This window comes from Panthera tigris, chromosome A2, assembly GCF_018350195.1.
Source record: "Panthera tigris isolate Pti1 chromosome A2, P.tigris_Pti1_mat1.1, whole genome shotgun sequence".
NCBI lineage: Eukaryota > Metazoa > Chordata > Mammalia > Carnivora > Felidae > Panthera > Panthera tigris.
Genome location: NC_056661.1, coordinates 833,457 through 846,448, shown reverse-complemented (window position 1 = coordinate 846,448; position 12,992 = coordinate 833,457). Strand labels below are relative to the sequence as shown.

The 12,992-nt window shown below is 63.4% G+C and overlaps 1 protein-coding gene across 1 annotated transcript; it reads right to left on the bottom strand.

The window, feature by feature from the left end:
- Window positions 1-8,488: 8,488 nt before the first annotated feature.
- RPS15 (ribosomal protein S15) lies at window positions 8,489-10,020 on the bottom strand. The gene is made up of 4 exons (XM_042977567.1): window positions 9,920-10,020; window positions 9,473-9,558; window positions 8,734-8,968; window positions 8,489-8,637 (listed from the first exon to the last, which is right to left on the bottom strand). Exons 1-4 carry the CDS (start codon window positions 9,983-9,985, stop codon window positions 8,524-8,526), a joined length of 501 nt encoding a protein of 166 aa, XP_042833501.1. The 5' UTR covers window positions 9,986-10,020; the 3' UTR covers window positions 8,489-8,523.
- Between the last annotated feature and the right edge of the window lie 2,972 nt (window positions 10,021-12,992).

The following is a 12,992-nucleotide window of genomic DNA, read 5'->3' as shown; positions in this document are numbered from 1 at the left end:
GCACAGCCTCAGGGAAGCTCTAGGTGGTGCAGGACCCTGTTGAGTGTCCCTCCCACTCCCTAAACCCAGGCCGGCTCCTGGAGCCCCACCCAGGGCTGTCCATCCCCCCCACCACACACACACACACACACACACACACACACACACACACACACACACACCAGGTTTCCCCCGTCTTGGATGTTCCAGGCTAAGCCTGGGACACCTTCACTCCCCCTACGCCTGGTGGTCACTGCTGTATCCTCATCGCGCTGAGCTTGGCGGCAGGGCCACCCACCAGACTCCCCTCATTCCAGCCTGGCCTCCCCAACTCCACACTCCCACCAGCCCCTCAAGCTTTGCCCAGCCAGGCCCCCTCTCCCCCAGGCCCCCTACACCCTTTCCATCAGGGCAGCCTCGCTGGCCTCCCACAGTCCACTCTCACAGAAAGCCAAAAGGAAGCTTTGAAAGTCACGACTGGATTCCATCCCTCCCTCGCTCCAGTACCGCCCATGGCTCCCCAGTGCCCTCAAGATAAGAGCCAGTTCCTCCACATGCACCCTGCCTCGCTGACACCCAGCAGCCACACTGCAGTGTCCTTCCCCAGGCCTCCGCACGTGCAGTTTTCTGCCTGGAGCACCTTTCCTGACTCCTGCCACCCTTCAAGGTGCAGCTTCCTCCAGGAAGCCCTCCTGCCTGGACTTCATCCCCAGGCTGCGTCAGGGGACTCCTGGGAGCCTCCCCGAGAGATCTCCATTGCAGAAGGGAAAGCGCCAATAGCTGGCAGTTCCCCTGGTTGAGCCGTGAGTGGCCAAATTTCAGGGGAGGACGGCAGATGTGCCCCAAAGGGGCCCTTCCTTCAAACCCCACCTTACAGAGAAGGAACCTGATGTCCAAGGAGGAGGACCACTACCCCCCAAGCACACAGCAGGCCTGCCTGCAGACTGGGAGGTCCGAGTGTCGAACCCCGTGGGTGGGTGTGTGCGTGGGCCCGGCAGCAGCGACGCAGGGGCCCAACCTCCCTGGTTCTCGGTTTCCCTTTCTGGCTCCACCCTGGAGAAACGAAGCGTTGTGCTGACAGGTGAAGCAGAGAGAAGGGGATGGAGACACCCCCGCCCCCCCCCCCCGCCCCCGGCTGAGGCGGAGGCCGCGCCCCCTGCCCTCCACCCGGGGAAGCGCTTACTGTATCTCGGGCTGGGCCGGGCTGGCGGGGGCGCCGCGGGGCGGGGGCTCCGGGGTCTCGGCGGCGCAGGCAGAGGGCTCTGGGGCGGACAAAGCCCGGTCCCGGCCTGGCCAGGCGGCGCCGCCGCTCCCGGAGCTGGGCGAGACCACCGCGCGCGGGGGAGGATGCGGGATGCGGGATGCGGGCGCGGCGGCCAATTGCGGCGCGGGAAGACGGACTGGTGCCATGGCAACAGCCAATGGCGGCCCCGGGGCGGGGACCAGCGGCGGCAGCCGGACGTCGGGCCTCCGGGCGGGTTCGGGGACTGCGTGTGCAGGGCTGGCGGGGGGGGGGGGGGGGGGGCGGGGGGAGGGGGGGCGCCCCGAAGACGAGGACCCTGTGCCCTCCACCCGTTCCGGGGTAAAGCGGTCAAGAACCTCCGGCGGCTGGATCCGGAGAATTTGAGAGGAAAAAAAAGCATGCGGTCTCGGATGTTACATCAGAATTGGGGGTGGGGGGGGCAAGGGGGAGGCCAGCCCCTCCCGACGGATCCAGCCGAGCCTCGTGCGGACGGGTGAGGGCGGGGCAGGGCTCGGGATCCAGACTGCACTCCCCACCCCCTGCCAGCGGGGTCACGGCCAGCATGAAGGGGTGGGGGTGGGGGATGGGCGGGCAGGCTGAGAGGCACTGGGGACCCCGGCTGCCGCGACTCCCTGTCCACCCCATGTCGCTCGCTCTCTTTCAATCTGTCTCTCTGTGTCTCTGTCTCCCATCACACTATTTCACCCTCACAGAAGGTAAGGCCAAGGAGAAGCCTGGGGTCCCAGCTGTCTCAGGTCCTCGATGGGTCCACAGAGCCAGAACTCTGCGGCTGGGGCCAGTCTTTACTGCCTCCGACACACGCACGCCCCAAGGAGGAAGGAGGCTCTGGGCCAGGAGACGTGGTTTAGGGGGCCTGCCTCTGTCTTTCCTGGCTGGGGGAGGGGGGGCCGTGGCAAATGTTTGCCTCGAGAACCTTGTTCCCCTCCCCCTCCCCCCCGGTGAAGTGGGGTGGGGGGTGCAGCCTTTGTAAGGGCTGGTGCAAGGCAGGCAGCCAAGGGCACACACACCACGTTGTGTTCTGTTGGGTGGCAGGAGGTCCCGTGTGCCCCGCCCTGGGCTAGCACTGTCGGGGGTGGGGGTGGGGGGTCCCCGAGAGGGGGCCTGGCTGTCCTGGAGCCTCCACAGCCAAACGCAGCAGTCCCCAGCCTGTGGGCCCTGGGAAGGGGGTGTGGGGGGCAGAGGGGCTCTTTCTGGAAGCTGGGAAGGCTGCACAAAAGGACAGCAGTGCTTGGCCTCTCCTGGATGAGTAAGAGTTGGCTATGGAAGCAAGGAGGGGAAAGGTATTCCCCGGGGCTGAAGGAATGACATGTGCCGTCCCTGGAGCTGAGCGGCCAGTCCCCCGTCAGGGGGCCTGGGCTTCTCGCGGGGCCGCGCCAGCTCACGACCAGGGGTTTAGAGCAGGGGCAGTCCGAGCTGATCACCGAGAGCAGAGCAGACTGGCCAGAGCCGGAATGGGGGCAGGGAGAGGACAGAGCCGAGGGCCCAGCTTCACTGTGACCTTGGCCGTCTCTCTCTTTGGCCTCAGTTTCCTGTTTTGCTGACTGGGAGGTGGGTTGGAGAATCCTTGCCTGCACAGAACTAAGTCCTATCCCCTCACCCAGTTTCAGGTGTGGCTGCTCCCCAGACCCCTCTCAGCCAGTCTTAGGGTGGTCTGATGGCCAGCCTTGCCCTCGTATGTATGAGGACACTGAGGCTTAAGCCAGGGAGCACACTGCTTCAGTTCACTTGTGAGCCTCACCAGCCTTGGGCTTCCCCCTCCCTGGGGACCAGAAGGCTGAGGGCACAAGGCACTGAGACTACAAGACAAGATGCCCTTGTCCCCAAGCCTCTGGAGCACCACATCTCTGACACCCTGCCCCTCATCCCCCAATATCCCTGAGCCTTTAAATTCTTGAGCCACAGTCAGACTCAGGGATCACTGGAAATCCGAGAACCACAGAGCCTCGGGAAACCCCACGGCACCCCAGGACCCCAAGCCCAGTCTTGGGGGAATGAGGAGCCCCTCAAGGCACAGTACCCAGGCCTAGTGGGGGGGGGGTCCTCCCCAGGCACCCTCCTTGGGATCCTCTGTGCTCCCTACCGCTGCTGGGCTCTCAAGGGGAGAGTTGAATCGTGGGGCTCACTTATCCACATCCTCACCCTGAGACCATCCCTGCCCCCTGCCCGCCCCCCCCCCCCAACCCCATGCCAGCATCTGGCCCAGCACAACAGGGTCACTCAGAGGGCCTTTGAGTCTTCTGAGCCTGACCTCAGTGTCTCTTCCCACTTGATGGCCCGCGCTCTCCCACTGACCATCCACTGTGCTAGGGGCTCGGGGCAGAACCATGGGTGTCCCTCCCCCCCCCCCCGCCCCCAACTCGGAGCTGGGGTGGGGGTAGAGGGAAGCAGAGAGGCACCAGGTTGTCATGCGACCACAGAGATGGGGCGCGGGCTGGGTGACGGAGCAGAGCCCTGATGGAAAAGGGAATACTACTGGAGATGAGGGAGTGGTGGCGCCGTGCCCCCGAAACCGGATCCGGGGTGGATCCCCTGCCCGGTTTCCGGGCCTCAGTTTCCCGGGCAGGGAGAGGGCAAGAGAGCGTCCTGTCAGCACCGCGGACAGCTCCCCTCGGCCACCGGGCCTGGTCCTTTGCTGGCGCCTCCGCCCCGCGCTCAGGCTCCAACCCAGACGAAGGCTTGGGCTCCTCGCGGCGCCCCCCGTCTCAGTTTCCCGTTAAATCGGGAACGTGAGAGCCCCGAGGTTCAGAACGATTACGGAGGCCGGCAAAGCTCTCAGGCCCGGTGGGATGCATATTGTGAACCTCAGCGTCGGTGAAGGTCGGAGTCGGCCCTGCGCTGGGAGCCCAGAAAGGGAAACTGAGGCCCGAAGAGGTGCAGGGTGTGGCCCAGCCCCTACCCGCCAGTGCGGGACGGAGCCTCGGCTAGACGGTCCCCCGTCGCAGTCCCCACCGCCCCAGCTGCTCTCTGCGTCCGCGCAGTGGGGAGGGGTCGGGAGGGGGGGGTGGTCTTTATCCGAGGCTGCGCTTGCGCAGACCCGGGGTGGGGGGGAATCCGCTGCGACGTGGGGGAGGGGCTCCCCCCCCGGAGCACAGCCTGAAGCGGTTGCCCTGGCAACGGTCTCCGCGGCGACTGCGCGAGACCCCAGACCCGTCCAGCCCCGTGCGCGTGTCGGAGTGCCCCCCACGCCTTACCTGGTCCCCGAAGAAGGCTGAGTGCAGCAGGCTCAGCAGCCCCAAGAGCCCCATGGAGCCGCGGCCGCCCCGGACCAGCCTGCGCCCCGCCCTCAGCTGCTCGGGTAGGCGGGGGGGGGGGGGGGGGGGAGGCTCGGCGGAGACTCCCTGCGCCTGCGCGGAGCGACTACGGGGAGGGCTCGCACCGCGGGGCCGGGCGGGGACTCCTCCGGGAGGCAGCGGACGAGCGGGTCTGCGGGACTTCGCAGGAGCGGGGGGAGGGCGTCTCGTGGGACTGAGGACTCGGGTGGGCGGTGTGAGGAGGGGGACCTGAGTGAGCAGACGGGGGAGGGGGGACGAGGAGAATGGCGATCTCGCAAGGATGGAGGGAGGCGCCGCCCTGTGGCCGCAATCGGCTGCCGGCCTGGATCGTGGGCCGGCAGCAGCCAGGCTCCGGCTGCGCGCTCAATCCATTAGTCATTCAGCAAACATTTGCGGTGCGCGTCCAGTTTGCCGGACTCAGTGATGGGACTTGTTGGCTCACACCACACGTCGACAGACATCCGTCCGAGTCATTCAAGCAGCCTCTGTTAAGCACCTACTGTGTGCCGGGGCTTGTGCAGTAAACAGTCGTTGCAACAGAATGCCCGTGGGAAACTAGCACACTGGGAGGAGAGGGAACGGCCGCCGACAAGAGGACGGTAACTTGGCCCGCGGTGAGCGGTGAAAACAGCGGGGAGGTGGGAGCGTGGAAGGCTGGTGGGAAGGACACTTAATAGACCCGAGTAACAGCATCCCGGCACGTGTAACGGCCAGCGCAAAGGGAGGAGGTGTGTGTGTGTGTGAGGCGGGGCGGGGGGGGGGGGTTGTGCAGGGTCCCAGGAACATGTGACGACCCCTGCGAGCCTTGGAGGGCGGTGGGCAGGGCAGGGACTCGCCGGACGCGGTGCTCACCGGCGCCCTTTGGTGGCAGCGGGAGACCAGGGAGGAGGGGACTGTGTTAGTCTGGGAGGGATGGGGGCAGGGGTCGCGGAGGGTCGTTTTTAGGAACTGTGCTAAGTCCTGGAACAGCAAAGGACAAGCAGCGAGAGAAAGGGGGCGCTGCCTTGGCCTCTGCAAGCAGGTGCCATGAATCAGTGGGTAGGTGTCCGGCAGAAAAGGCTGGACGTGAGAACAAGCCAGCACTCGGGGTGCTTTCTGGAGCCTGGGGAAGTCAGGGGGTGAATACCTGCTTATTTCAAATTGACCAACAGGTCAGAAATAGTGACCTGGCCAGATCTGGGACAGGCTCTGAAGGCAGCTGGCCCAGTTGGCTTGGGGGGGGGGGGGGGGAGAGGGGAACCCAGCACCAGGGTGGGGGCTGCCTGTGTGACTGAAGTACCGGGGACGGCAGGTGGGTGCGAATGTGGGCTGCAACCCAGTGGACTGGACCAGAGCGTCAGACGCAGAAGGAAACAAAGGCAGGGATGTGACTGGGGGTCTGAAGGCAGAGCCTGAACCTCGGGCCATTAGAGGGGCCCCGTTAGTGAGACAGCCCGGATGACTAAGGCCCCTACCCCACAGCCTGGGCTCTGCAGAGTGCATCCTGGCCTGGAGTGTCACTTGACAGCTGGGGTGGGCACTTCGGTCTGAGTGGGACACAATCGCTTTCACCTGTAACACTAATATGCATTGCCCCCCAATTACACGTAAGTGGTTGATAGAAATTCAAACTGCAATTAAGGAAAACAGTAATCGCTGATCCTTCCCTCCCTGAGCCCACCCAGGCCCATGGTGGCAGAGCTGGAAGCTTCCAGTGAGGGTTCCAAAGCCCTACAGGGGGTGACGGCAGTATTGCTGTCGGGGCGGGTCCTGCTGGTTTTTGTAGAACAAAATCTGTTATAAAGGCCCTACTTTGGCTGCACGGGCCAGTGGAGTGAACCCCAACAAAGGTTTACCTACGAGAACAGATGGCAAGCCCTTTGGCCTGAAGTCTGCCCATCACTGGGTGCATGAGCCTGACCCCTGGTTGGCACCCACCACCACCTGCACGAGGGATTCTCCCGTCCTCAACGGTCTGCATGTGCACTTTGCTCCCACAGGGAGGCCTAGTGCCTTAAAAGCTGTTTTTTAAGTAGACTTCATGCCCAGTGCAAGACCCGAACTCACAACCCTGAGATCAAGAGTCCGATGCTCAACTGACTGAGCCACCCAAGCATGCTCTGCCCATTTTTATGGCTTTCCAAGCTCAGGGTCACAACCCACGTTCCAGTAAAGGGGCACAGCCACCCTGGGCATTCTTCTCCCCGAGGCCAATCTTCCATGAAACAAGTTTCTTGTATTTTAAGGTTTTTTTTGTTTTGTCTTTGAGAGCATGTGCATGTGTGAGGAGTGGAGGCTAAACACTCAGTGTGGAACCGGACACGGGGCTCGATCCCACAACCCTGGGATCGTAACCTGAGCTGAAATCAACAGTCAATTGACTGAGCCACCCAGACACCCAACAGTTTTATTCTTTGAGGAGTGACACAGCGAACCCTGCCTCTTCTCGCTGGGCCTCGTGGGCAGTTTGCTAGCGGAGGTCACAGAGGCTTCTGCTGTTCCAAACGAAGGGAGTGTGGACAGTGTTGACCAGATGTCAGTCAACAGCTCTGACCACGGCCTTTAAACTGCAAAGCACCCAGTCACCTCAGTTAAGGTCCCGTCTCACGCACCCCAGTCATATTCCAACTTCACGTGGTGAGTCGGCCTCTCTGCAGCGCGGCCAGGCTCGGGGGGCTGTCCAAAAGGACCCCCGAGTCCCTGATCTTTGCCCCGATCAGCATCCCCACTGGCAGCTCCAGGCCCCTCGCATCAGCCCACGCAGCCTCCTGTGGCCTTGCTCCCTGCCACACCAGACACCCACCACTTTAGATTCTCGGCCCACGTCTTCCGGGCGAGAGGACTGCCTTATCAGGGATGGTGCCACACGGGCCACAGACGTACTTCCAGATCATCTGGTCCCGACACTGGTTCCTTCTGCCCACCTGGGAGAACCCGTTTAATCTGGTCACGCAAGCTGTCTGGCCGTTCCCCGTACTGCCTTCTGCTGTGGATTATAAACACAGCCACCCACAACCCAAGCGAGAACAGTGAGCAAATCAAAATGCAGAGGAAGGAAGCCCGGAGGTGGTGGCAGTGGCCGCTAGGGGGAGGGCAGGGAGGCAGGAGCGCCTTTCCATTCCGCTGTGTCCCTCCCTTCCCCTCCTGGCCGGCCCTCCCTTCCCCTCCTGGCCGGCCCTCACCGCCCCAACAGAGGCGCAGACACTGTGACCACTGTCACACATGCAGCAGGCAGCCAGCTTCACTCTCTCCTGCTGACCAGGGTTCCCACCTCGACCATCCCCCCCACCCACGCTGTCCATCAGCGAGCCAAAGGGACCACTGCCTGGCCAGTGCCTACCGAGGAGCAGTCCACCCTGGTCTGTAGGGCTTCCTCATCATGGAACAAATCTCGACAGAAATACTTGGGAGAGCGGGGCTGGGACCCTTCATCAGACCCTAGGGGCTGGTGTGACCCTGCCCCTGGAAACCACACGAGACCCAGACCCGGACAGCACGTGAGGGTCGCCGGGCCGGCGTGTGCAGACGCAGGAAGGGAGCGCTCAGGCTGCGCAAAGCCTCCTGCTGGTCGTGGACTTCACCTGTGGGCACGCACACCCCCAGGACCGGACAACAAGGGAGGAGGAGCCCCGAAGGGCACGGTGGCTCCAGGGGAGACACTTCCCTGGACCCAGGAGTGACCACCTGCATGGGCCGAAGCAGGCCCAGGGGAGGCCTGTGGCTGTACCTGTGGGATTTCGGTTGAAGGATCCAGAGGCAGGGGGCACAGACAGGACCGCACACAACCCGCACTGGTCACGGGGCCGAGGCCATTCATGCGGAGCCCCTACCCACACAGCGCCGGGCCCCGCTGTTAAGCGGGGCCATCCCTGTGTCCACAGCAGGAAACCAGGGCCACCTGCTGCCCAGCACTGGCCCAAATCACGCACCGCCTGAGCCTCCGACCGGTGAGCAGGCCCAGCCCCGCGGAAGGGAAGGAACAGTCCGACTCGCGACCAGAACAGGCTGCGTCTTTATTGGGCGAACGGGCTACTTGAGGGGGATGAAGCGGGACGAGTGGGTGGCCCCTATGCCGGGCCTGCCGTGCTTCACCGGCTTGTAGGTGATGGAGAACTCGCCCAGGTAGTGGCCAATCATCTCAGGCTGCAGGGGGGAGGAGCAGGGCAAGGAGTCAGGCGACCGTGAGCGGCCACGCCCCCGCTGCCCGCCCCGCCCCGCCCCTCCGCGCCCCACGGGTACCTTGATCTCCACCTGGTTGAAGGTCTTGCCGTTGTAGACGCCCACCATGCTGCCCACCATCTCGGGCAGGATGATCATGTCCCGCAGGTGCGTCTTCACCACCTCGGGCTTCTCCATCGGGGGGGCCTCCTTCTTGGCCTTACGCAGGCGCTTCAGCAGCGAGTGCTGCTTCCGGCGCAGACCCCGGTTCAGCCGCCGCCGCTGCCGGGCGCTGTACAGCTGCATCAGCTGCTCGCTGGGGGGGCAGGGCGCGATGGCGTGAGCGGCTGGGCCGCGACAGTCCCCAGGGTCCAGCCGCGAACGTCGCTGCTGCCCTGCACCGCCCCAAATCTGGGGAGAAGCCTTCAAGGTCAAGAGCTGCGAGCTGCAGATGGGGAAACTGAGGCAGGCGGATACGTGGCCGGCACCTCTTGGGCAAAGTGCTGCACCTCCAGCCAACCAGGCCTCTGCCGACCTGTGTCCCCGGAAGGGGGGGGGGGGCGGCCCCTCACGGCCCCGCTGACCCAAGCTCACGCTCAGGAAGGCTGCGGGGAATCCGAGAAGCCCGTGTCCCCGCACCCCAGCCAGACCTCCGCCACCCTGCCTAGGAGCTTCCGGCCACGCGCCAAACCCCAGCCCGTTCTAGCTTCCCGCGTTTTCGGCGGGTGTAAACAGTGTCACGAGGGGACACCCGGCAATTAGGTTCGACCCAAACGTCGCTGCGCCCAAACAGCGCCCCGGCCCCGCCCGGCCCCCTTACTAGGACATGTCCAGCAGCTGGTCCAGGTCCACGCCGCGGTAGGTGAACTTGCGGAAAGTACGCTTCTTCTTCTGTTCCACTTCCGCCTGCGCGGGCCCGGGGCGCGGGTCAGAGGGCGGCCGCAGACTCGCCTCCCACCCCCGCGGCCGCCCTCGGGCGCCCACGGGGGCCCGCGGGGACACACGGCCTCCGGCCCGTCCCCGCGGAGCGCGGGCGGCCCCGGGTCGCTGGGGCTCGGCCAGGACACGTCGGCCTGCGCGGGCCTTCCCCGCCCCGCGTCATCCCGACACCAGCCCGGCCCCCCCCGCCCCCCGATAGGCGGCGGCCCCGGAGGCTCAAGAGATGGCTGCCGCAGCCGGGCGGTCTGACTCCGGCCTTCACGGCGCGGCCAGACCGCGGATGGCGCCGGATGAGTCGGGAAGAGCCGCGCCAACCCGCGGCACTCACCATCTTGTCAGCTCTTCCGAAAGGACCGCCCCTCCGCGCCTGCGCGATTATCACGAGATCGCCCATGAGCCCCGCCCCGCGCCCGACAGCTCGGACGCGCCTCCGCTTTCTCGGCTGATGAGCGCGCCCTCTGCTGGCGGGAGGGCCGAGCGCAGGCGGCGCTCGCTAAGGAGACGCTGCGGCTGGGGCCTCGGACACCTCGCCGCCTCTCTCGGAACCCCGCGCTCCCCGTGGGTTCGGGCCCAGCGCTCCGCCGGAGCTGGCGTCCTAGTGCGGGCGGCGGACAGCCGGGAGGGGCGGGGCGCTGGCTCCGCACAGGTGCCCCGAGAAGGCGGCCCTGATGGGGACCTGCCGCCTTTAACGGAGGGCCTCAGGTACAGTAGCAACCATAGCGATGCACTACTAGGTTTCTGTAACGTCTGTGCACGTGACGGGTATAACGATGACAGAGAAAGAGGGACAAGGAATTAGAGCTATATAGTACTGTCCCACTTCTGGGTATACACCCCAATAACTGAAAGCAGGGAGATTTACATGTCCACAGCAGCATGATTCACTACAGCCCAAGTATGCATCCGCGGATGAAGGATAAACACGATGGGGTCCATCCACACGCCGGACTATGATCCAGCCTTAGGAAGGAAGGACGTCTGCCACCCGCCACCACGTGTACGGACCCGCAGGACACTGTGTGCAGCGAGAGAAGCCAGACACAGAAGGACACGTCCTGCGTGACCCCACTCACAGGGGGTCCCTAGAGGAGTCCCGTCCACAGAGACAGAGAGTAGACGGTGGGAGCCAGGGGTGGGGCAGGGGGCGGGGGAGTCAGTGTTTCATGGGGACAGAGTCTCAGTCTGGGGAGATGGAAAGTTCTGGAGACGGGTGGTGGGGGCGGGTGCAGGACACTGTTGAGTGTGCTTGATGTCACTGAGCTGTGCACTTAAGAGATGGTTACAATGGCAAGTCTTAATGCGCATTTTGCCACAATGAGGAAACAACCCGGCGCCTGGGTGGCTCAGGTTAAGCGTCTGACTCCTGATTTCGGCTCAGGTCATGATCTCCTGATTCCGGAGTTGCAGCCCTGTGCCGGGCTCTGTGCTGACAGCGCAGAGCCTGCTTGGGATTCTGTCTCTCCCTCTCTCTTCAGCTCCCCCACTCATGAGCTCTCACTCTGTCTCAAAATAAACATTAAAAAAAAAAAAACGGGGCGCCTGGGGGGTCAGTCGGTTGAGCGTCCGCTTCGGCTCAGGTCATGATCTCACGGTTTGTGAGTTCAAGCCCCGCCTCCGGGCTCTGGTGCTGACAGCTCTGGAGCCTGCTTTGGATTCTGTGTCCCCCTTTCTCTCCGCCCCTCCCCTGCTTGTGCTCTGTCTCTATCTTTCAAAAATGAATAAACGTAAAAAAGTTTTTTCAAAAAGAAAAAAAAAAAAACATATGGTAAGCTCTAGAACAGCCTCAAAGAAAACAACTCAAAAAATATGACAAAAAAATCATTAAAAGAACTAAAACGCTACCTTAGGAAATACTCATTTAACGCAAAAGCATGAACAGAGAAGCGTAAGAACAAAACAAGGCACACAGCACAGAGAAAAAGCGAAATGGCAGGGGTAAACCGAGACCACACTGAACACCAGGGGATGGGAGAGACCACTGGCTGGAGGGTGAGTTCCGGGAAGAGGGAGCCAGCGTGCAAAGACCCTGCGGTAGGAAGGAGGTGGGTGCTGCCACCACGGCGCCACGACCCAGCTGACTCTACCGTGCCCACGGCCGCGACTGAGGCTTCAGCCCCTTCCTGGCCTCAAGCTGGATGGCTGGGTGGGGTCTGGCTTAGACCAGTGGCTTTGTGGGGAGCTGGGGCTGGCCTGGGGGGAACAGGAAGTCTGGAAAGAAGCTGGGCCTCCTCAACCATTTCTACAATCCTGTGGGTAGAGCCAATTAAACCCTCCCAAAGAAGGGGATGTCCCTCCCTGTCTGCGACGCAGCACAAGCACAGTGTTTGAGGGCTATGGGGTGTGTCCTTCAGGGTGTGAGGGGGGCTCGCCTGTGCCCAGCAGAGCAAGGCGGGGGTCCCAGGAGCTCCTGGCCAGCTGGAAATCCGTGCGTCGTTTGCATGACGGCCTCTCACCAGGGAACCCTAATTTTACAGAGAATTTCACAAGTGAAAGGAGCTCATGTGTAACGTCGCGATGGCACGCGGTGTGGATGGAAGGCCCAGTCCTGCTCGTCTGTAAACCGGCCGTGGCGGCACCTCCTGAGGGCAGGGAGAAGACTCTGGCGGGGGCGGGCAGGTGCGGCCCCGCAGGGGCATTTTGAGGGCTTCTCTTCGCCTTTGAGCTGAGCCACCCTCCCTGCCGCAGATCAGATCGCGAGCGGGCTGTGGGCGGGGACGAGGGCTCTCCAGCCCCACACACTGTGGTGGCACCCCGTGCATTTTGGATCAATCCGTTCTTTTTACGTTTTAAAATCTTCATTGTGGTCTTTAGAATGCGAGAATAACGGCCTCCAAAGACCCCAGACCTGGTTCTGGGACCAGGGATCTGTCACCTCACGCACCAGAGGGGACCTTAGCAAGGCCTGAGGCGGGGGTGACCCTGGGTACCCAGCGTCCACACGAGGTCCTCATGAGAAGGGGACAGACACGGGCGGACCCCGCACTGCTGGCCATGAGAATGGAAGGGGGGCCTCTGGAAGCCGGGAAAGGTGGGAGACGGGGATCCTGGGGCCCAGAACTGTCAAAGACAATTTGTGAGCGGCTTTAAGCCCTAGGTGGGTGGTGATCTGTCACAGGGGCCCTTAAGACACCCCCCACATCAGAACAGGGGAGGACTGACCCACTTGGTTCATAGCGGATCCCCAGGGCCAGCCTCCTCCAGACCCAGGAGCCCCTCCCCACTCCCACAGGAAGTGGGGCCCAGAGCAGGAAGCCCTGTGTGCAGGTGAACGGACTCCCCCTCCCGTTGGGGCTGCAAATAGGGCCTTCGCTGCGCGTCAGCCCCTTCTCGCTGGGGGAGGAGCAGTCAAGAAAAGGGACGGGAAGGTCCAAATATCCAGGGCTGGAAAGGCCTGGCAGACA

Coding starts and splice junctions, on each gene's coding strand:
- RPS15 (XM_042977567.1), bottom strand. CDS start 9,985: ATGGGCGATCTCGTGATAATCGCGCAGGCGCGGAGGGGCGGTCCTTTC. Junction 8,969..9,472: donor CAGCTGCTGGACATGTCCTA/GTAAGGGGGCCG, acceptor CTGCCCCCCCAG/CGAGCAGCTGATGCAGCTGT. Junction 8,638..8,733: donor TCAACCAGGTGGAGATCAAG/GTACCCGTGGGG, acceptor TCCCCCCTGCAG/CCTGAGATGATTGGCCACTA.